At 36.6% G+C, this 25,212-nt stretch overlaps 1 protein-coding gene across 1 annotated transcript in view; it reads left to right on the forward strand.

Annotated features, from left to right (window-relative positions):
- ranbp10 (RAN binding protein 10) overlaps nt 1-11,540 on the forward strand; it is a 65,338-nt gene extending 53,798 nt beyond the window's left edge. The window contains exons 11-15 of the mRNA XM_022204540.2: nt 1,415-1,554; nt 1,856-2,004; nt 4,727-4,838; nt 6,406-6,547; nt 7,923-11,540. Of these exons, the coding sequence (XP_022060232.1) occupies nt 1,415-1,554; nt 1,856-2,004; nt 4,727-4,838; nt 6,406-6,536 (532 nt within the window). The 3' untranslated portion in view covers nt 6,537-6,547; nt 7,923-11,540. The remainder of the gene's footprint in view (nt 1-1,414; nt 1,555-1,855; nt 2,005-4,726; nt 4,839-6,405; nt 6,548-7,922) is intronic.
- Nucleotides 11,541-25,212: the final 13,672 nt, after the last annotated feature.

The following is a 25,212-nucleotide window of genomic DNA, read 5'->3' on the forward strand; positions in this document are numbered from 1 at the left end:
AGAATATTGAAAAAATGAACCCACAGTGAGTAAAAATATGACAGGAGCAAAAAATGAAATTAAAAAACACTCTGAAACTGCTTGAGGTTTAGAAAATAAACACTGTTACGCCACACAGTCCTAAACTATCCCTTGTCATGGAGTTTATTGTATTTTTCAGCCTGTGTTACTAAAAAAAAGCAGCATATATTAGCATATATTTTTAGGTACTGCTTTAGAAGAAGTTAATGGAATGTTTTTAGTGTTTTAGATTTTAGGTTTCTGTTTTTCTGAGCGCTTCATTTTATCCATTTTATTTATGAAAGGCTTTTTATTTATTCTATTACAGCTTATTTATTGCATTGCTGGAAATGCTGCGCTTCTCGTTTTTATAACAATGAAGAACCTGAGACTTGATTTTGATTTGAAACTGCATACATTTAAAAGAAGGAAATCTTTTACTCACAAGTTTTCAGTCTCGAGGTGGTTTATGTCGTAAGTTTTAGGCTTTCACAGATTATGAAAACAACTTTTTCCAATAACTTTAAGGTGGCAAACATTAAAATCACACAACTTTTGATTTGTTTGGCTTCTAGAGAAGAAGAATTTTATTACATTCATGTATAACATCCTGTAGCGCCACCTTCTGGCGACACTCTGCAGCCGAGTTTAGTTTTCCCAAAGCAGCAAAACCATGGAACCAAACCTGATTCACGTTATATTTTTTTCTGCAAAGTTTCCTTCAAACGTACTTTACAGTACGAGTGGAGGAATGTGTTGCTGCCACCACAGCAGAGCTGCAGTATGGCAGCCAGGTTTACCCTCTGATCAGCAGTAAGGGATGTCTTTTGGAAAGCGTCAGAGGAAACTCCCAAGTTTTTGCCTCGATATCACACTTCAGCAATCATTCTCTACCTACAGTCCTTCAAGTTACAGTCTACCCTCGTCAGTACCATCTGATAGCTACTACATCTAGGATCCACGAAACTATTGCCTCGCATACAACTCTGCACTTTAACTTATACTTTTGCACTCTGTTTTTGTCATTTAAATGCACTTTAAATATATTGTAATTGGTATGAATACACTCTTTCTCGTTACACTTTCGCATTTTGATAATTGTACTGTAAACCAACAACGCTGCACACATATTTGTAAACATTTTAATATTGATTTTGTTTTGTTTTGTTAATGTAATGTGTTTTATGTGCATTGTTTTAAATAGGAATGTTTGTTTTTATGGACCAAGGACTACAGATGGAAATTAGCATGATGCTAAATCTGGTGCAGCCATCTTTTTAATGTAACTGCACGCTGTCCTTTTTCAAATAAACAGAAAAAATAAAATAAAATCTAGAAACACAGCTGCTGTCATCTTACAAACTTTTATGTCTGAAGTTTAAAGTTGCTGAATGACTTCTGTATCTGTGGACAGTGACAGCGAGATGGAAATCGAAGCCGAGCACTACACCAACGGGGTTGTTGAGAGCTCCTCAGCACGGATCATGAACGGGACGTACAAACACGAAGAGATTCTCCAGCCGGACGACAACAGCGTCGGCAACGGAGTCACAGGTACGAACTCTCAGGACTGGGTGCCGTCAGTCTGGTAACACGAAGGCAGTGAATCTGTCTGAACAGAAATCCATTCTTTTTCCTGTTACTTCTGACCATTTGATGAACAAAAATGTCTGTTATGCTTCAGTAAATGTGAATTTTCTTTGGGGCTGATTAGAGCTTCTTCAGAGAATCCTCTATGCGGGAAAACTTTACACACTCTTGCAACTTTCTTTCATTTTCTTTGCTCCTGATCCTTTATTTCCCATCTGATTCTTATGTCCACCTTTCTGCTGGTTGCGTGTTTTTGTGTTTGCAGATGAGAGCTGCAGTAACGGCAGACAGCTCTGTGGAGGGAACCAGGCGGCCACCGAGAGGATGATCCAGTTCGGACGGGAGCTGCAGGCGCTCAACGAGCAGCTGTGCCGCGAGTACGGCAAGAACGCCACGCACAAGAAGATGTTACAGGTACGAACACGAGCAAAACGACAAAACAGCTGTGCAGACAGATGTGACGCCAGGACTGGGATGAAATTCTGGTCAGAATATTCTGTGGAAGCTGAAGGAATTTGAGGGAATTCTGATTTAGGATGTGTTGCAGTAAAGAAGGTGCAGTCTAAAGGTGCTGTAGGCTGCGTTTATTTACTGAAATCTACCAAACTTTACTTGTGTATCATCTTTATACACGTTTGGGAAATTCTTGTACCAACTTCTTGCAAAAGTTCTTTGACAAGTTTAAAAGTAAAGAGTAAAACAATGTGGGAGGAACACACATTAAAAATACAAATACAAAAACTAAAATAGATGTATAAAAATAATAATGTATAAATACAGTGAAATGAAACTAGATAAAAGGTGATGACAGATAAAATCAAACTAAAATCTGTATGACATCTTCATACATTTTTGTGCAATTTTTCTGCAAGCTTTCTGAAAAAGAATCAAAGTTGTACAAGTTCTTCACCTGACAAGTTTAAATGCAAACAATAAAACAATGTGAAATTAAAAACGGTGCAAAGAAATGCAAGAATAAAAACTGAAATTTAAAAAAAAACAAAAACTTAAAATAAAAACAAATGATTTGAAGCTAGATAAAGAAAATGACAAATAAAATCAATAAGGTTAAAATTTACATTTTATCACGCATGTACATTAAAATAAAGACTTGAATGAAATGATTTTATTCAAAAACAGGTTAAAGAAAAAGGTCTTCACAAGTTTTTGTCCTACATTACTGAAGAACTTAAAGACTCAAAATGCCAAAAGTCACTCTTGACATTTCAAGTACTGACATAAGGATTTATATGCAACAGCAGAACATCTTTTAAAACAGTAGAACCTGCACTGGGGTGATAAAGGTTCTGCCTGTGGCACGCTTCCATCATGGGTATTTATTTTGAATGGCCACATTTTGGTTCGTCTTGTCTAATTTTTGACCACCAGGGGGCAGATATCGAACCATCACAGACTCAGAACAACATTATTATGTCAAAATCCATAAATAAAGTAAGAATATCTAACTACTGTTCATCTATTGTGTCTTATGATTATTGTATACATAATTATGCTCAGCCAGTTACACCAGTTTTCTGCTATTTAGCATAAAAAGGAGGAGGTTTAATACTCAAAACAACAAGATGAAGGACACTAAGATCTGCACCAAACTGTTCAAATGGTGCTAATCGTCATAAAGCTCCAGGACTAATTGGTTTCTCTTCTGTTCCTGTTTTAACCCCACAGCTGAACCGTAACTGATCTAACAAGTTCAATAATGTCTCAGTTATTCAAGCAAACACTAATAATTGCACCGTTATGCTCTCATTACTGGTTCTGTCTTTGTCAAATCAAATCACGTTATTTTAAAAACAACCGGAGAAAGCAAAACTGTACAAACAGCAACTAGTTTGTGAAAGAGAATAAACATGTAAACAATGAAAAACAAGCAAAAACAGGAACGCAAGATACAATACATATAAAATACTAAAAATTAGGACCATTAAGAACGATTAAAAACCAACAAAAATATGTAGGTCTTAAGATTTTCTTGACAATGCCAAAAGAGGATCGACCTTCCCCATACTCGCCAGTCTCGATCATGGATTTTGACTGACTTAAACCAAATTTTTGCTTTTTTTTTATCTGCACAAGTGGACTAAAAAATGACCAGAAACATCCAGAAAGTTGGCAAATTTAAGTAAAACCCAATGTAATGTGTCTTCGTAAGATATTAAGCCATTATATACTGCCAGAACAGCTGCAGTTCTTCTTGGTACTGATTGGTACTGAAATCTTCATTAGATGGTAAAGATTCATAAAATTTTCACAGAACCATTCAGTAACCCTTTGTCTCTCCCCATCATGATAAAAGTGTTTCATCATAGGATTAATTTCATAGTGAGTCTTTCCTCTCATGCGACAGATGGACCCACATAATGCCAGCAAACTGCCCCCCATGGGATAGCAGAGCCACCAGATCTCCTCACCATAGGAGTCAAGAGTTCAGTTTTTCCTTTAATATGTCCCTGTTCTGCATTTGGAAACCATAAAAGCTCATTTGGGAAACACAGCACCATGTGTTTTCTTAGATGTGATGCTAGTTTATACTGGTCATGCTGTACAATCGAACAGAAAATCCTGTATGTAGGCCAGATTGTCACCAAATTTGAAAAAAAAAATAATCACACCAGATCATCTCACATTTGTGATTTTTTTTTTCTGTGCATACAGGGAATTAAGTAAAAGGTGGAAAATATTTGCTCACAGGTGTTGTAACTTTTTGAATCAAAATTATAGTTGATGGATTGTCTGGGTAGACAGAAATATCGACATTTTTCAACCAAATTTGCACCATCCTATAACTGATTTGTATTAATCTATCAAAGCAGGGTTGTATCATTGTAGACCAGATGTACATATCAGTGAGCCTGCTACATTTCTGGACTCCAGCTGCATTATTTCTCATGTTATGGGACTTGATTCACAGCATGATACTGCCACCACCATGCTCCGCAATTAATATTCACCACTTTAAAGTAAAAACTGAGTCAAATTGAAGCAGGTCAGGCGTGGGACATTCGGTGAATTGAGACAAAGTGACCCGTACAGATGAAATTCCATCATGGCAAGTTGCAGACTGTAAAGTTTCACTTGTGCTGCTTTAACAAAGGCCTCCTTCTGTCCTTCTGTGTAGGATGCATTCAGCCTGCTAGCGTACTCAGACCCCTGGAACTGCCCCGTGGGGCAACAGTTAGACCCCACGCAGAGGGAATCGCTCTGCTCCGCACTCAACAGCGCCATACTGGGTAAACACACTACACATTACTGTGTGTTACACTGACACATGCAGGACCGTGCAGACGTTTACTCTGCAGGTTGGTTGTTTTTAAGAATGTTGAAGAACCAGCAGCAACTCGTCTATGGATGGATGGATGGATGGATGGATGGATGGATGAGTAGTATCGTGCTGGTTGAAGATAATAGAAATGAAATTAAGGTTCCAGAAATGCTGGTATTTACAGTAAAGATGCAAGATTTGTTGGTGTTTACATTGAAATAGTCTTAGAAAAGTACAAAAAGGTACAATGTAAAAATGGAACCAGTGTTTAAGTTGAAATCAGAGCTCTGTGCAGCTCAGTGAATGGAGTATTTTACAGTGTAGTAGTACTTTCAGTTTCACATTTTCCACCAAAGTACACATTCTGTAATGAAAATGTAGCTGCAGTCAAACCTCAGAATTGTTCCCTGTGAATTAAAATGATTGAAGCAACTAAATCTGACATTTGAGACAATAATGACATTTTATCAGCATTGTATTTCATCTCCACTCATATCTACACTACCGTTCAAAAGTTTGGATTCACTTAGAAATGTCCCTATTTTTGAAAGAAAAGCGTTTTTTTCAGTGAAGATAACATTAAATTAATCATAAATCCAGTCGTGTCGTCCTGCTGGTCAAAATTGACCCGTTTTAAAGTAGCTTTTTATGTGAATGTTCTTAAAGAAAATATTCTAAGTTTTACTGATATATATTTGTAATCAGTTTAGATTTTTTTTGGATTTTTTGGAAGATTTTTACTCAGTTTTTGAAAATAATTACAAGAATTTTCTTGTAAAATTTATTTATTTTTTAAATTTGTAAAAATTTTCAGGGAAATTTTTAAGGAATTATTAGAATGAATGTCTTAATGAAGGTTTTGCACATTTTAAGAAAATTGGGAATTTTTTTTTTTGCTGAATTTGTGGATTTTTTTCAGACAAGGAAACTATATTTTTTGGTGCCTGTAAATGAAGACAACAGGAGGGTTAATGTGGTAAATGACTATTGTATCTGGAAATGGCTGATTTTTAATGGAATATCTCCATAGAGGTACAGAGGAACATTTCCAGCAACCATCACTCCTGTGTTCTAATGCTACATTGTGTTAGCTAATGGTGATGAAAGGCTCATTGATGATTAGAAAACCCTTGTACAGTTATGTTAACACATGGATAAAAGTGTGAGTTTTCATGGAAAACATGAAATTGTCTGGGTGACCCCAAACTTTTGAACAGTAGTGTATCTATTCTTGAGTAGTTCTGTTTATAACAAATCACTTTTTTATATTTACCAAACATGTTTTATGTGCAGAAAATCTTGTAAAATGAACTGCTTTGGAGTTGAAATATAAACTGGTATAAAAAGTTCCTCAAAACTTCTACTTTATATTCAAATACTGCACTTACCTTTAGCACTTGAGTGACTTATTAACTAAGATTCCATCAGTGACCTTACAAACTTTTGCCACTGAAGATAGACCTTTATGGCTCCACTTGACGTTCTCATCCCCACTACTCTCTGACTGATTCTGTTTTGTATTTTTCTGCTTTCAGAGTCTCAAAATCTGCCTAAACAGCCCCCGTTGATGTTAGCACTCGGCCAGGCCACAGAGTGTGTTCAGCTCATGGCCCGAGTCCGGTCCGGTTCCTGCTCCTTCGCCAGAGTAGACAACTTTTTGCACTAGCCCAGGTCCAGGTGAGAAAATTCATGTTCTTATGCTAGAACCACACTTGTATATACAGGGTGTCCATAAAGTCTCTTTACAATTTTAGGAATGTATTACAAAGGCAGTTGATAAGATATCTTAACCAGATTTGTTTTATTGAAATCAGTGGTTGTCAAAGTTTTTTCTACCTCATTTAATACACCTCTACATGGGCACCATTAGTTGCACCAAGCACATCAAGACGGTACTCGATTTCTTGCCATATTCGCCGTAGCATAGCCTCATTAATGGTGGCAATGGCATCAGAAATGTTTTGCTTCAAGTCAGTAATGCCCACGTCTTTGTTCGATACACGATATCTTTAACATAACCACATAGAAAGAAGTCCAAGGGAGTGACATCTGGTGAACGTGGTGGCCAAGGACCTGGTCCATCCCTTCCAACCCACCGGTCTGAGGAGTAGCCATTTTTTAGGGTAGCATTTAACAGAACTTCTTTCACCAACAGGATACCTGAAACACACAATTTCAATGTGATTAGAAACTCTGATTACAATAAAACAAATCTGGTTAAGATATCTTATCAACTGCCTTTGTAATAAATTCTTAAAACTGTAAAGAGACTTTTTGGACGCCCTGTATTTTCAGAGAATTTGTTGCATTCACAGATTTAATTTAGTACAAGTCAAATAGAGATATTTTAAAAGCAAACTGTCCATCTTTGTAGCTCAAAATTTCATCCTAAGCTGTTCAGATCTCCAAAACAAAAGACTCAGTTTATCATTTACACATCACAACATATAGATGACAGAGTATCTAAAAAAGTTGCAGGTTCCAGGAACTGAATGATAAATTATTTTACAACTTGTCAAGATCTAGAAATTGTTTTAAATGTGCATTCATGTCCACATCTGTGTTGTAATCCTGAGACCACACCATACAAACTAAACGGGAACTATTAAGGAAGATTCATAAGGTTTATATGAGATAAAAATACATAAGTTGTGACAGCGTTCAACCAAACCAAACTCTTTTGTACTGAAGCTGCTCACTGACGTTATACCACACAGCGTTCAATGTCTTTCAATTTTTTCACAGGAAGGATTCATTTTCACCTCTGTAGTTTTTACAGTTTGCAAAGGGCCATGTGTTTCATTCTCCTGTCGTGTTCTGGATGGCTACAATGTATAACTCAAAGAAAACCAGCATTTTTGTGTCTTATATAGAACTTAATGCAATATTCATGAAAACACTGACTGGATGAACAACCTCGGTCCATCACTGTGTTCAATTAGAGCGACAGAAAATGGAAAACGTCTCGACAACATGCAGACAGTATATTCACGTTAATTAAGCCACATGCATTCATCACCCGACTCAGATAATGAAACGTTTCTCTCCGCAGGTTAATGTTAAGTAGCACTGAGAAGAAGGCGTGTCCGGCAGGTGGTTGTCACGGCGACGGAGGGGGAAAGAGCATGCGTGTGATTGGTGCGTTTTGGCTGTCCGTCGAGACCGAGCCGGCGGCACAGACGAGAGAGGAGAAGGCTTCCTTTTTAATTTAGTATTATCAAATAAAGAAATGTGTGACACTATTTAAAGATAATTATTATTCTGTTTATCTAGCCTTTTTTGTTTTTTGTTTTTTTTAGTTCTTTTTTTGTCAGTTTGTTGTGCTCATCCTGGACAAAATGAAAAAACAATTGTAATTTTCCCCACTTTTTTAAAATTTCATTCTTTCTCCTGTTTTTAAATGGGTGGATTTTGATTCCCTACGATCAGTATTGTTGTTCTTGTTCACCATATCACAGACCATAACACCCACAAGCTGGTTTCCACGGCGACCCTCACATCTGTAGGAAAACCTCGAGTATATTACATCATTTTTAAAAGACACACTTGGAAATAAAAGACACCTCTATGTAGAAATAACTTTTTTTCTGAGCCCTTGGCAATATTTTTAAGAATAGAAGAGTCAAATAATTGAATACATCCAGAAATTTTTAAAAAAAAACATAATGAAAGCCTCTAGCCGCCAATAACGGGAGAAAAAGTGACGACGAGGGGTTTGAAATGGAATATTAGAGGTGTTGAAGCTTTAATTTTTACTGTAACAGCCACGGCGTCGACCAATCAGCGATGTGGATGCCGGTAGCACCTACAGCAGCCTCCTCCAGGACTGAGTCTAACTCCATTACCACGGTCACCTCCATGCCAGCGTGGAGGGAATCAGTATCAAAGGCAGACTAACAAGCACAGTGTGTGAAAAGTCAAGTCACCTCGAGGGATTTCATTACTGCAGTCTTAACCTTTTTTCCACTTACATCCCCCCTTCAGCCTCAACCTGCTGTGTTTAATTTTACATAGAAAGGTGAACCCATTCCCCCCCAACAGGAAGGTTTTTAATTTTAGGGTGCACGTTGTGATAATTAAATGACAGTTTTTCTTTTATGATTTCAGACTATGTAGTTCTGATTGTTGGGTTCACACTGAGCCCTCCATCTTTGTAAAGCATGGTGAACTTTTACCCAGAATGCTTTACAAAATCTGTACATGATGGAGAGAAAACAAAAGTGTTTTATTGTTCAGATTAGCTGCTGGCCATGATGAGATTTAAACTCATTGCTTTTCTCCATTGATTCCTGTTCTGGAGTCAGATCAGTTGTAGCAAACCTACCAAATACCACTTTGTTTGGAAAATAAATAAGACTTTATGAAATAAATAACCACAAGGTGTTGGCTTTGTAAAATATTTAACCGAACTGTAAAATAATACATTTTACAAAACTCCACTGTTTTTGTTTTTGTTTTGTTTTTTAACACAAAACTCCAGTGTGTGTTCACAGGACCACACAGCGTCAGCATTCTTAAGCCAGTTAGCTCTCAGTAGCTAGTCGGTTAAAAATTAGCCAACAACAGCTAGTTTTGTAACAGCTAGCTTACTCGTGCTAATCTGCTCACTATTAATGAGTAAGTTAGCTTGAGCAAGTAAGTTTACAAGCTACTGTCAATAAGCTGCTATTTCATAAGTTTGAAATTTGGCACCAATCTCAACAGCTCTGTTTACTAGCCAGCACTATTAGCTGTTTAGTTAGAAAATAGCTAACAGGCTAAATAGGTCTAACTTACAAGCTAATAAGGGGCCCAGACTAAACCTTACTTCACAATGTCTGCTCAAAAGCTTCTAATTAGTAGATTTGAAACTAGCTAACACTCTACCTTGTTCTTATTTGCTAGCTAGTACTATAAGCTAGTAGGTAAAAAAAAAAAAAAAAAAAAGCTAACAGGCTAACTAGGTCTAACCTACTAGCCAGAGCAACATGATGGGCACAGACTGGAGCTTACTTCAGACTGTCTGCTCATAAGCTGCTAGTTAGTAAGTCTGAAACTAGCTAACACCCTAACTTGCTCTTATTTACTAGCTAGCACTGCCAGTTAATAAGTTGGAAACTATCTCAAGTGCTCAATTGTTCTTACAAGCTACTAGTTAGAGCTATATGAAGGGCTAACTTTACCCTGTATGTTCATAAGCTGCTAGCCACTAAGTTAGAACCTAGCTAATAAGAACTAGATTACTAGAACATAAGTGGCTAACAAGATACTTAGCATTACTCTACTTGCTGTTGGCTCGATATTAGCATTAATTAGTTTTTTCAATTAGCATTAATAAGTAAGTCTAGTCAGTTTACACATTAGCATATGTGTTTACTACATCTACCTTACATGCTGCTAGGGGGAGGTACATGAGAGGGCTAGTTAATTCGGCTTTTGTCCAGCTGTGTTGTTGCTTTGAAAATGTCCATCAGAACTGAAACTGAAAATATAAAGTGCAGTCTCTTTCTTTTGTCAACAGGAATGAAATTAGCATTACCTAGCTAGTTGGCAATTAGCGGGCCTGAGATGAGGTTGGATGTTTTACAGTTAATTGGCTTTTGTATATTTTCCTGTAGCCCCACATATTGAGAAAGGATTTACTTCATAAAGTCTTCTTTATTTATTTAAAATAAGACATGTTGGCTCCACTTCTAGAAGCTTGGATCTCATTTTGTCATTTTATTTTAACCCTACTTTAAGACCATTTTAGTCTCTGTACCTAAGCAAAAGACAAAACTCCCACTCTAACTCGACTGCACCCTGTTTCCTTGTGTATTATTGAGTTTTGATGACAAACTTGCTTTGATCTGTAAACATTTAAAATATTCGAGAAGACTTCTTTTCTACCAAATGGCTGGATGTTGTGTGACAAACCGTTGCTCCGTCTGCTTTGTTGTCACCTGGCACGTGGCTTGTGGAACCACCCTGAAGTGTATATTTCTATTAATAAGAGAATTTCAGTCCTAATATGGGCTCGTATAATATTGGAGATGTGTGTTTGCAGTGTGGGGTTTCCTGCAGGGTGTGTGGTCAAACTTTTTACCTGTCTGGTTTTTTATAATAAACACCTTCTGCTATACTAGGAGCTATTCTAATAACGACACAAACGCACACAGAAACACACTGACATCAGCTGTAAAGGACTTCTGTTACACAACAACCTGTTACACACCTGTAGGGAACAAGTCTCCCAGCTGCCCTTTGTGTTTGAGCCTGGGCTTCGTCTCAGCACACCTTTTCCTCTGAATCCCTGCATAGACATAGCCACTGATGTGATCAGTGATCGTTGTAAGGAAAAGAGGGATGTTGTGAAAATGGGCCCGAGGCCTCCGAAGCAACATGGACGTCACCCTCGAGGGGCCGCAGATTTTGGCGTCGCAGATAAGCTGTGCACAATTGACTTCTATCATGATTTTAATTTCATATTTTGACTTTTGAGTTTTAGCAAAAAAGAAAAATGTTTAAAAAAATTGTGAAATGAGTTACCCTCTACTTAGCATGACTTTTAAAACCTGTAAAATGATATAAAAAAGGAAAAATGATAATTGAAAAAAAAACCTATCTACTGGAAACATGTTAAAAAAAAGAAATATTGTATTCTGTTTAATTTTGACAGAATTATTTTTATTAAAATACATCCATAAGCATATGAATGATGTCCTGTTTTTATTTGGTGTGTTTTCTGTTTACGCTTAGATGTTGCTTCTCGGTTTGAAAATACTTTAAATGAATCCTAGTTTGGGTTGGTCTGAATTTAAATACCTGCAATTTCCACTCTTGACCTTGTTGTACCAACACTTCTAAATGTGGCAGCTTTGGTGCCTCTTGATGAGGTGAGATTGTGATGGTTCACAAGTTTTTGTTGGAATTGTTTGAAACCCAACTTTCCTTTCCTTTTGCTTTTTGCACACTTTGTTGGGTTGTTGATTAAATTATACGGTGATAAACTTGGTATTTTCACGTCAATCTACCTCACCAACACAAAATGACATCAGTTTGGTACTTTGTTGAAGTAACTTTGGCAGCAGTTATGACTTTAGTTTCATTGTCTTTGAACATTTATTCAATTCTTCTGCACATCCTGTCAAGTTTCTTCGAATTTTTAAAGGAAAGTCATCAGTCAACTGTCATTTTCAGGTCTCTTTCCAAATGTTCTGTTGGGTTTATGTGTTGAGTTTTTGCTTGACCATTTAAGTACAATCACAAACTTGTCCTGAAGTCTGTCAAGTGTTGACCGTGTTAATCGTTTTTCTTTAAGGATTCTCTCCATGCTTGACAGCATTTATCTTTCACTCTGTTCTGATCCATCTCCCTTCGCCTGCTACTGCCCTAAAGTATGATGCTGCCACTTCCTTGCCTCACAGTGGGGATGATATTCAGAGAGTTTTTGATCTAAGTGCTATCTGACAATCTTCAAGCAGTAGCAGTAGTATGTCATTTTACTCAGAATATTTTCCATCCAGCTGCTCGACCATTAAAACCTGATTGATGAAGTCCTGCTGAGATGGTAAGACAAACTGTTTGGATTACAGCACTCCTCTCTCAGATTCTGAATTTGGTCGGACTGCCGACCCTGTGAAGAGTCCCAGTACTTCAAACTGGGAGCTTTAGAAATGGTTTTGTAGCCTTGCATTGAATGATATACAAAAAATAAAAATCACAAACAAAAAATACAAGTTTTCCACAGACGCAAATAATAAAATTATGTTTCAGCATCATGCTACAGTGAAGCATGATGCTGCCACCACCATGCTTCACTCTAGGGATGGTATTTGCAGAGTATTTGGAAGTCTGGAGCGATTATTTTGACACATACTGTGATATGAGTCACGATTTCAGTGGGTGGTCATTTTTGCATTTCCACCTAAACAAATATTAGCATGATTACATAATTTTTTGCTACATCAGTACCAAACAAGTATATTCCCTTAAATCTGGAGAATATGATTGTACATCTCTGAAGCACCATATTGCTTCATTTATGATGGTATGTTGTGATGCATTTTGCCTGCTATTTGGATAGCTATTTGCACTTAGTCATACTGCGGTTTCGCTAAAATTTCTTGCTCTGATCTGACCTGCACCACAGATTGATCATGGAGATTTATACAGAGGTCTCAGACATCATGGTCCTCAGAGTATACCCAATTGTATCAGTTTAACATAGGTGGACTCCAGTGAGGCTTGACAGACCTTTTCTTTTCTCTAACCAGTCCATATAATAGGTCGGTCAATCACATAATTACCGTAATATTTCTGCATCTTTGCTCTACTTTATTTGGTTAGCTTGCTAATTTCATGACTGCACGTGTTGCTTGCTGGCTAGAAACTGGTGGTTTGAGCGAATATGCAATATTTAATTGAGTATTTGAACATGTAATGACAGTTTTGAGTGTGTTTTTTTGTCCTTTCATGCAAAATTTCAGCCATTTTATGTTTTACCTACACTCATTTTTTAAATTTATTTGTAGTCCAGAAGGTTTCTGGCAAGCTAGCTAGCAAACTACACATTAACTAGCTAGCTAGCTAGCTAATATAACTATTGAGGGAGGTCACAGTGACTCGGTAACACACATCGACTGTTTATAAAATGAATACTGTATATAATATTATATACCTATAATACACACATATAAATTATATACGTGTTATATACTTGTAGACCGTAGAAAGATAATGACATACATGTACGTCATTGGCTGAGACGGTTAGCAAACGCTTAGCATTTAGCAGCTAGCGGTTAGCATGCTAGCTGCCTTATGTTTTCCCTGGTGAGCTAAAAAATTGATTTTAATGTGACTTTTTAAAGGTTATCTTATTAGAAAATATTTTGTTGTCCACCATTTATCAACATTAGCAGCTGGTAGCATTAATTTACGTTCAAGTCAACTCATAGTTATTCATGTAGCACATTTAAACAGACATTTAGCTAAATATTTCAAATAGAGACATAAAAAGAATGTTTCAAGTGCATCTAGCATGTTTAAATATTAAGGTTGAAACCCTACAGTATCATATATAATATAAATTAACTCTAATCATTAGGTTTATATACTCTACAATATTATTTATAATATAAATTTCCCCTAAACATATCATTGTTAATGTTAAGAACCATCAGTATTTAAAAAAAACAAAAAAACTTGACCATACAAAATTATATACATGAAACTGCTATTTGCACTCTTAGGTCCTTAAAACAACGTGGTTGGGATCCAGTTTCTGAGTTGCTTTTCAGGTTATATAATGCTACTTTTGTCTTGCAGACTCTGATCATCAAATCCATAATTCATTATATCTGCTCTCTGTCTCTATAACACACAGGAGATCATCGCTTGTTTTAGAATCAGTTGCTGGAGACTGTACGGTTTTGCAGCACGTCTTTTTGAAGGTATTTATCATGAGCTATGGTTTTATAAAGTTAATCTTCCTTGAATTCCTTTAATTCGACTACAAGGCTTTAATGTTTTACATATCAGGTAATAACATGTATCCAGGTAAGATGGATGGTGGTTAATCGATTGTGGTGGGCCAGTATCAAAGTTTATTAATGCAAATAGGATGCTCTAGATCTCAGTTTGAATTCATAGCAGGCTGGATGGAAAACATGTATTGTACCCTTGGTTGAAATTTTAAAAATAAATGTGTCATCAGTTAATAATGAGCTGGAAGTAGGAACATTTCATTGTTAGTCTAATGCGAAAACATGTAAGATGTTGAAGGAAATTGCGTTTGCTTATTTAAAAACACCAGCAGCAACACGGTCTCCAAAGCTGCAAAAACCAACACTGATAATGCAAAAAAAACAGTCACATTATGAGGAATAAAACCATAATAAAGACTCCAAAGTTGAGCTGTCTCGGTTTCAGCTCACTACCACTACCTGACATGCCCTAAAACTTCCCCTGCAACTTCAAAAAACGCCTGACAACCTCAGTAAACAAGAACTTGTACAGGTGTATCAAAATCAATACTCAATTTGTCTTTACTAGGAGGCAAAGATTGCTTTTTCATGATTTTTATTTCCAGGAAATGGCCAGGATATTCCTGCAAAAATCATGCTATTATTTTGCGCGCGTGTAAAAATGTCAGTTTTAATCGCAGCGCAGATGTTACCTAAAAATGTCAGAAAGATAAAATTTTACTGCTACAACTGATGGACATAAGGTGAAATGCATTTATATGTTATGACTGTTTATTGCAGTTAAAAGCAGCTGCAGACGTACATAAACTAAGAAATAATCACGTTTAGGTGTTTAAATCCTCTCTAAACCATGCTTTTGTAAATGAGAGAATCTTTTATTGTTAATAAAATTTGCAGAGTGAGTCTGTCTGTCTGTCCGTCCGTCCGTCCAAAACGAAGTAAAAATTAAATACTCTTAAGAAAAACATGTAAGCCTTTTATTCGTAACTATAAATACCCTTTCTTCTTGTTTTCACCTTTTAAAAAATACTCACCTTATCATCACTTTGCGCTTTGGGTAAGACACGTATTGTTAAGGAGCCTGCAAAGTTCATATTATATTCATTTAAGGTCAATAATGTGACTGTTAAGTATGTCCTGTATGTGTTTATGGAGAAAGTATAATCTTTGCATCCAGAAACACGGAGAATAAAGCGACTGTGATTCATATTTATGGGCTATTAGAGCAAATTAGTGGAGCTGAGGGATGTGTTCTGTGTGGAATAAACAGGTCAGTTTAGCTTTGATTATGCAGGAACATGCAGTTTGTGTCACATACTGTACAGATTCTATGATCCAATTAAACGTTTACTGGATGATTTGACGGTTTGTGGACAGCAGAGGGCAGAAGGAGGCTGGAGAATACTTCACCATCACAGTACTGAAGGACATTTATACACAGTTTTTAAATGTAGAAAATGCAAACAACATCTTTATCATCTAAATTTATTTTATCTGAAAGTGTCAAAGTCATTTAAACCGCAACAAAACCACTTAAATAAGCACATTTCAAAGCAAATCTACGTGTTTATCTGAGCCTAACCAAACCTTAACTACAATCTTGATCTTAAAATTTAGATTTTTCTGGCAGATACTGCGATTTGAAGTGTAATAAAAAAAATTTAATGACATATTTGCCGTGTAATTGTCTTAAAACACATGATGGAGCATTATAACATGAGATAATATCAAAAATGTGACAAAAAAGCAACATAAATTTGTAAAATCATCGACCAAGCAGTCTAAACTCTGCAAAATATGCGATTTGTACCTGTTAAATAATGAGTCAAACCAAAGTTTACATCGACAAATGAGAGAATAAACAATCATTTAAAGTTTCATTGTGCTCAAATTAAATCAAATTAAATTTAACACCTCATATATCCTCCTGATTTGCAAATTGCATCATGATTCTGATTTAAAATTGATCAGTTATTATAATATAATCTGGAGTCAGACATGTTGTTTATGGAGCTGTAAATTTAAAAACAAGCTCATAATTTTTAAATATTTCATGTTCTGTTGTAACCGCGTCATCATTATCACATGTTGTGTCGTGGATTTTTACCAGTAAGTCCTGAGTTTTGTGTGTAAATTTGTGCATCAGTGAATCTTCACAGCTCATAGAAACAGGCTGTTATTGCTACATAGAAATGATTTTATTCTGATTATTTGAATCAATTTGCTCTGAATTAAAAGGCCACCACATGGGGGAGCATTTTATTTATTGAAAAGATGATTAGAAGAGACTCAAAAGTGTTTTTCTCATCAAATGGCGATTTAACGTTCACATTTAGACCATATTTCAGCAGAATTTGTATTAGTGAATATTTAAATGCTCGAGAGTCGGAGTGGGGAATCTAATCTGGGTTCTAAACTGCAAATAAAAACACACACCACAGTTTTATGTCAGTGATATTACCATAAAAATACTCACAGCTACAACCCATAAGTAGTTGCATAAGTGTTTTACAGCACAATTTATTAACAGCTTCTCTTCTGATGCCCTTGGCTGCACACGTTTTTTATAGTTCAATAAAAAGATATGAAAGAATCCTCAAAATATTTAAAGTACCGCTGCAATATGACTTTCAAAGAGGGACAGTGTTGATCATTGAGAAGGCATTTTTTCCAATCTGCAACTCAACAAATGATCTAAAGGATTAAACTACACTGTGTGTGTGACGTTTGTGAACATATTTTAGCTGCTTGAAAAGAGGTCAGACTGGATGTTAACCACTTTTCAGCAGATGTTTTGCTCCAGCTGTCTTTCATTGACTCCTCTGAAACCACGCTTTCGTTTAAAAGACATATTGTCTTTAACCTCTTGTCACGATTTCACCTGCAGTCGAGGTAGCGGATCCATTCCTCTAACACCAGTTTGGCATATTCAGTACCAACCTAGGAACCTTTTACAGGCACTGGTTTCTGGTAGGAGCGGTCAGAGTGGGACCTAATTGTTATATGTCTGTTATTATAATCATATATCTGTTCTATGTGTAATCGATAAATTAACAAGCTCCACTTATTTTAGCATCAGCTGGAAAGCAAAAACACACACATTTATTTTTTTTAAATTGTAAATAAATTCAGGCATCAAGGGGTTAAAAACTGGCAAGGTGGGATCATTTTTAGAGCCAGAAACTGTAAAAACAGAACAAAAATGTTGGACTTCTCACTCTCTGGTGATCTTTGAATACACAGTACTGTTCAAAAGTTTGGGGTCACCCAGACGATTCCATGCTTTCCATGAAAACTCTCACTTTTATTCATGCGCTAACATAACTGCACAAGGGTTTTCTAATCATCAATGAGCCTTTCAACACCGTTAGCTAACACAATGTAGCATTAGAACACAGGAGTGATGGTTGCTGGAAATGTTCCTCTGTACCTCTATGGAGGTATTCCATTAAAAATCAGCCGTTTCCAGCTAGAATTATCATTTACCACATTAACAATGTCTGGGCTGTATTTCTGATTCATTTAATGCTATCTTCATTGAAAAAAATGATCATTTTTCAACGGTAGTGTATGTCATGTGGGATGTACGCTTTTGTCAGGAAATTTACCCAAAACCTAAACCTAAAATTGCGATATTTCATCAAAAAACATTTTCTTCTACATGAGAAAAACAAACCATCTGCACCAGATTCTGTCAAAATCAAAAAATTCTGCGTTCTTTTGTGCAACTGAGAAGCAATGACTGACTCAGCTCCAACCAACGATCATTTAATAAAAAATTCGGAGACTTTTTGGTTGAACTGCAGGCAGTGTTTACACAGAACAGAGGAATCCATTATTGAGAGCAAATAAAACATATTGGATCGATAAAATAAATACAGCATGGCTCAGAAATTGTAAACAGAGGAGCTAGTTGTTGGAAGATACATTCAGCATGGTGAAACATCTTTCTAGGGTTAGTGTGACAAATGCAGACTTTGAAAATTAAAGTGGTAAAATATCTGTTGCAGAGGTGTCAAACTCATTTTAGGTCAGGTTCCATTCAGCCCAATTTGATCTCCAGTGGACCGAACCAGTAAAATCACAGCATAATAACCTATAAATAACCACAACTCCAAATTTTTCCTTTGTTTTAGTGCAAAAAAGTCCATATTTAAGGAATTATCTTTTTGCAAAACATTATGAACAACCTGAAATTTCTTTAGAAAAATTAATTCAGTTTCAACAACATTATGCCTCAGTTTATCATTTATACATTACAACTTACAGATCACAGTTTATCTACAAAGGGACAAAGCACTTAGTCACAGGTATCTATGTAGTGTTTTACTTTATGATCAAAACGATAAGTCAGACAAAAAAACAAGACCAAATACTACAAAAATGAGACATAAAACGACAAAATCGAGAAACAAAATGACAAAAATGCAACAAATGACACGAAACAAAACAAAAAAAGTTGGCAACACTGCCTGCACAGAACAAAGCGAAAGGTTAGAAATCTTTCAATTTATTTATTTATAAAATGCTTGTCGCCGGGCGATGAGAAATGTATAAATTGTATCTGTTTATCGCCCGGGCATCGTTCTGGTCGCTTCGGGCGACTTGGCGACTGCGAACCTTACACACTGGTGTTTTAGTTAATAACAGGTTGTTAGGGTCTAGAAATTATTTTAAATTTATCGTTTTACAAATTTACAATTGGCAGTTAATGTCTTCTCTGTAATGTCTGCTTCACAAGATCATCCCACGGACCGGATTGGACCCTCTGGAGGGCCGGTTTTGGCCTGCGGGCCGCATGTTTGACACCCCTGATCTATAGTATGTAGAAACACAGTTTTTCCAGTATTGTGGCTACTTGGAGAAATGTCTCTATTTTTTTATTTAAGGCTTTATACTTATGTTGCACGACACAGAAGATGTTAATAAATGGTTGTTTGCTTTCCGTAGAGGTGCAGGAGTTTATATTGCAGTGAAAAATGATCCCACAGTGAGTGAAAATGGGTGGAAAAAACACCCACAAACTGCTTAAGGTTCAGATTGTTATTAGTTTTATTATAACAGTTATAATAATAAGCTTCTTCTCTGAAGCTGAGAGAACTGGACTATTTTCTATCAGTTCTTCCACTTTGTAATACAACATTTCATCGTGTCATTCATCACATGTTGGGCTGTTTTATTAAAACACAAATCTGGAGTCTGTTGAGAATTTTGCAGTAATTTTCCATGGATGTCGGGTCAAGGTCGGTGAAGGAGTGGGTGCCACAGTGCGTAAACAGCTGCGTGTCCTTGCAGCGGAAACAGAATAAAAACATGTAAACAAGTGTAAATTTCGCTGCCAACCACTTAACCTTTGTGACCTCGATGGTCCGCAGCCAAACACACGAGCAGGATTTCATGGATAAAGCTTAAAAAACACATAATGAGGAGCAGGAAGAGACCGATATGGACGCTGTGAATCAGGTTTTTCCAGCCTTGAAGCAGCCGGAGGGGGAATAAAAAAGAAAAAAAGATGCTAAGGGCCTGATAAACAGATAATAAAAACGCCTCGCCGCTGCCCTCCCATGTCAGCTCCCAGCCGAGTGACAGGCTGGTCGTCTGGAGGTCGACGGTTCAAACACGTGATGTCAAACTTTACTCGCATCGCTGTTAAATCCCTTTTTTAAAAATAAAATTACACTCGAGGTGGTGTTAGTGGTGATCCGACGCTGAATTTCCACATATTTCTGCCCTCGAGGCCCTCGCAGGCATCGTCATAGCTCCACAAGACACTCAGACTTCAGGATTTAGGGAAGGAACACGCTACCAGGGGTTGCTATGGTACACACTGGTCGCCGTGGCAACCTGCCATGTGTCTTTACAGTTGTTTTCCATCTACGTGTGTTCATTTTTCATCTTGTTTTTATTGGTTTACATCTCTTCCTGGTCTTTTTGATTCTCTGTGTTGCTGTTTTGTGGCTCTTTTTCTTTGTTTGAAATGGTTTAACATCTGTTTGCGTTAATTTGACATCTCTTTTAGTCTGAGTTATGGTCATTTTGTGGTGTCTTTGCAGTTGTTTTACATCTAGTTATGTTCATTTTGGATCTAATTTTCATCAGTTTGCATCTCTTTCTGGTCATTTTGATTCTTTCCAAACTCGTTTTGCATCACTTTTGGTCAATTTTGTATCTGTTATTGTCAGTTTTAACCTCTTTTGAGTCATGTTGTGTATCTTTGCAGTTGTTTTACATCTGATTACATTCATTTTGCATTTCGTTTTTAGCGGTTTGCATCTCTTTCTTGTGTTTTTGATTCTTTTTGAACTGGTTTTGCATCAGTTTTTGTCAATTTTGTATTTGTTACCATCATTTTAATCTTTTTCTGGTCATTTTGTGTGTCTTTACAGTCGTCGTGCATCTACTTGTGTTTGTTTTGCATCTCGTTTTCGTTGGTTTGCATCTCTTTTTGGTCTTTTTAATTCTCTGTGTCACTCTTATGTGGGTCTTAGTGGTTGTTTTGACAAATTCTGTACTGTCTTTTCTCTGTTGGTAATGATTCTTTCAGCAAAATTTGATCTCTTTCTGGTCATTTTGTGTGTCTTTGCAGTTGTTTTACATCTACTTGTGTAGATTTTGCATCTCATTTTCATTGGTTTGCATCTCTTTCTGGTCTTTTGATTGTCTTTGTTGCCGTTTTGTGGCTTTTTGTTGTTTTGTCTCTGTTTCAAATGGTTTTACATCTGTTTATTCATTTTACATCCCATTTTAATAGGTTTTCGTCTCGTATTGCTCTTTTTGATTCTCTTTGTTGCTTTTTGGAGTAATTCTGTGCTGACTCTTCTGTTTGCAGTGGTTTGGAAAATCTTTAAGTAAGATCTTATTTCTTACTGGTCATTTTGTGTCTTGCAGTCATTGTGCATTTTTTGTGTTTTTCATCATGTTTTCATTGCTTTTAGATTCTCTTCTTGCTATTTTATGACTCTTTGCTGTTTTTTTGTTTCAGTTTGAAATGATTTTGCTTCTCTTTTAGTCTGTCTCAGTCTCTTTCTGGTCATTTTGCCGTCGTTTTTCATCTACTTGTGTTCATTTTGCGTCTCCTTTTCATCGGTTTGCGTCTCTGGTCTTTTTCTGTTTAGAGTAGTTCTGTGTCGTCTTTTCTCTGTTTGCAGTAGTTTAGAAAATCTTCAAGTAAGATTTTATTTCTGACTGGTCATTTTGTGTCTTTGCAGTCAATGTACATTTATTTGTGTACATCTTTCATCATGTTTTCATTGCTTTTACATTCTCTAGATTCTCAGTTTGACATTATTTTGCTTCTCTTTTAGTCTGTTTCAGTCTCTTTCTGGTCATTTTGTGTAAATTTGCTGTAGTTTTTCATCTGTTCGTGTTCGTTTTGTGTCTCTTTTAGTCAGTTTTGAATCTCTGTCTGGTCTTTTTGCCTGTCTTTACTTGTGTTTTATGGCTCTTTGTGCTTGTCTAGACTAATTTAATGTCTTGTTGTTGTTGTTTGATGAGCTCCCCAGCAGGAAACATCACCAGAGACTCTATACCAGAGCCCCTGTTCAGTCGTCCGTCCATGCAGCCAGCGATTACACTGCACCTAAATGGAACTAGGAAAGCTACAAGCTGTAAACAATAAAAATGCCTCGCCGCTGCCCTCCCACATCATCTCCCACCCGAGTAAAACCGAATCAAGCTGGTTGTCCGGAGGTGATATTAAATTTCACTCGAAACGCTGTTAAATCCCTTTTTTTGTTTTCTAGATCCTGTAAAGATACTCGAGGTGGTGTTGGTGGTGATCCGACGCCGAATTTCCACGTTTTTACGCCCCTCGAGGCCCTAGCAGACGTCCTCGTAGCATCTCGGCCTTCAGGATTTAGGGGAGGAACACGCTGCCGGGGGTTGCTATGGTACGCGTTCGTCGCCGTGACAACCAGCCATAGCGTTCTCAGAGGGGGGGCGGAGGGTGTAAACATCGCAAAAACACCCACTGGCGTCGCCCGACCGGCGTTAATGCATATTCATAGTCACATGCGAGTCATTAGGGATGTGTTCTATTAGCCGGTCCGTCCATCCATCAGCCCCGTTTCTTTCCTTTCCATCCTCTTTTGGCTTCGACTAAACAGTAATTACTCCGAGGCCGGTGGAAGGATGCAGCCCCCGCCTGCTCTCAGCTAGATTGTAATGGGTTCATAAGCACCGCTGATTGAATTGATTGCCACAGTTGGAGTCTGGCTGAGATGTACAATGGGTGGAATATGCAGAGCGCAGAACATTAATCAGCTCACACGAAACCGGGCTACAGCCTCTCCGTTTACGTTTTTTATTTCAGGTGAAAATATACACAGATCGCATACGGCAAAGATACACACAATATTACTTCTTCTCATGGCAGTCCCGTCATATTTATGTGATGTATTCTATTTAATGTGTACTTTGGCACATATTTTCTCTGCAAAAGCATTATTCAGATGCATAAGATCATCCTTGTAGTTGTTTTGAGTCATTTTTGCAAAAGTTTTACATCCGTTTCAGGTAATTTTGGGTTTCTTTCAGTCAGTTTTATTGTCTTTCTGGTCACTTTGTGTCTTTCCAGTAGTCAGACATCTATGTTCATTAATTTAACATTTATTTTACATTGGTTTGCATCATTTTCAGGCTCAGTTTGCATATTCTGTCTGCAAAAACATAATTCAGATGCATAAGTGGCTCTTTGTGGTTGTTTTGAGTCATTTTTGCAAAGTTTTTATGAGTTACTTTTGTGTTCCTTACAGTCGGTTTCAATCTCTTTCCGGTCAGTTTGTGTGTCGTCAGAGTAGTTTTTTCTCTATTTGTATTCATTTCCCATTTCGTTTCCATTGGTCTGGGTCATTTTCTGGCCTATTTTGACTGCTTTTGCACTCTTTGCTGGTGTTTTGTGTCTGTTTGTGTGTCTTTCTGGTCTTTCTGTCAATCTTTGCCACAGTTTTATGGCTCTTTGTGATTGTTTTGAGTAATTTTTGGAAAGGCTTTTACGTCCGTCTGAGTTAATTTTGCATTTCTTATAGTCAGTTTAGTCTGTTTTTGGTCAATTTGTGTGTCTTTCCAGTAGTCTTACATCTATTTTCATTCATTTCACATTTAGTTTTCATCTTTTTGCATAATTTTCTGGCCCTTTTTGACTCTTTTGTCACTATTTCTGTGCTTTTTGTTGTTGTTTTGTGTCTGTTTGTGCTGATTTTGTCTCTTTTTAGGTCGTTTCAGTCTCTTCCTGGTCATTTTTGTGCATCTTTTTGGTCATTTTACATCCATTTGAGCTAAGTTTGCGAATCTTACAGTCAGTTTTAGTCTCTTTCTGGTCAATTTGTGCCTTCTCAGTAGTCTGACATCTATTTTCATTAATTTTACATTTATTTTCCATTGGTTTGCACCATTTTCTTTTCCTTTTTGACTCTTTTGTCACTGTTTTTGCGCTCTTTGCTGCTGTTTTGTGTCTGTTTCGGTTAATTTTGCACTTTTTTTTTAGTCAGTTTTGAATCTCTTCCTGGTCTTTCTGCCCATCTTTTCCGCCATTTTATGTCTTTGTTGTTGTTTGATGAACTAAACAACAATAAATATCAACTACTGCTTCAAACAGTCCATTTTTTTCTGCTATAGATGTTAAATTAAGAACATTAATCAGCTCAGACAAAATGGTTTTTACATCTATTTTTCTTCATTTTATATTTAGTTTTCATTGTTTTGCATCATTTTCTGGCTCATTTTGACTCTTTTGTCGCTGTTTTTGCAGTCTTTGCTGTTGTTTTGTGTCTGCATTCATTTCTCCTCTCTTATAGTGTGTTTCAGTCTCTTTCTGGTCATTTTTGTGCATCTTTCCTGCCATTTTACATCCGTTTGAGTAAATTTTGTGTTTCGTACAGTCAGTTTTATTGTCTTTCTCGTTAATTTGTGTGTCTTTCCAGTAATTTTACTATTATTTGCATTCATTTTGCATGTTGTTTTTATCGTTTTGCGTCATTTTTTGGCCATTTTTCACTCTTTTGTCACTATTTTTGAGCTCTTTGCTGTTCTTTTGTGTCTCTTTGGGTTCGTTTTGCACCTTTTTTAGTCCGTTTTAGTCTCTTCTGGGTCAATTTGTGTGTCTTTCCAGTAATCTTACACCTATTTCTATTCATTTTATATTTAGTTTTCATTGTTTTGCATCGTTTTCTGGCCCTTTTCATTCTTTTTTCATACTTTGCTGCTATTTTGTGTCTATTTTAGAAAGCCTTGCATCTGTTTATGCTCATTTTTCCTCTCTATTTGTTTAGTAGTTCACTGTATCCTTGTTTAAAGTACTTACCTTTACAAAAGAAAAAATGTCAAAAAAAGGAAAGTGCAAAGTCAAAAAGGACATTTGGGGTCAAGATTAATCTGAATTCTCCACTAAAGCTAAGAAATATACAAGTAAATTGCAGCAGGAAGTATGTTTTGAAGATAACATAATTGGAGCCGTGATATATTTTCTATCAACACAGTGAGGAAACGTGAATTAAACTCTTTGATACACAGAATATTACTTCTTTTCCATGCAGTTCAGTCAAATCTACAAGAAAACGTACTCTATTTATCGTGTACTTTTACACACATAGACGTAATTCAGATGAAAGCAACCATTAAAGCAACACAGCGGCAGGAGTTACGTTCCTATACAACTAAACTACAGCAGCAAATATGTTTTGAAGATAGCAGAATTGCAACCGGAATATATTTTCTATCAACGCTGTGAGAAAATGTTAATTAAACTCTTTAAGCCTCGGGCTGTTTTTTTTTAAATTTTCACCTGGAAAAACCTCCACAGATTCAGTCGGCAGCAGCTCCACAGCTTTGAGTCAAACTGAACAAGGCTTTGCTCTGTGGAAAAGATCATTTTAGGAGGTTTTTTGAAAAGTTTAAATGT

This window comes from Acanthochromis polyacanthus, chromosome 8 (genome assembly GCF_021347895.1).
Source record: "Acanthochromis polyacanthus isolate Apoly-LR-REF ecotype Palm Island chromosome 8, KAUST_Apoly_ChrSc, whole genome shotgun sequence".
NCBI classification, from domain to species: Eukaryota; Metazoa; Chordata; class Actinopteri; family Pomacentridae; genus Acanthochromis; species Acanthochromis polyacanthus.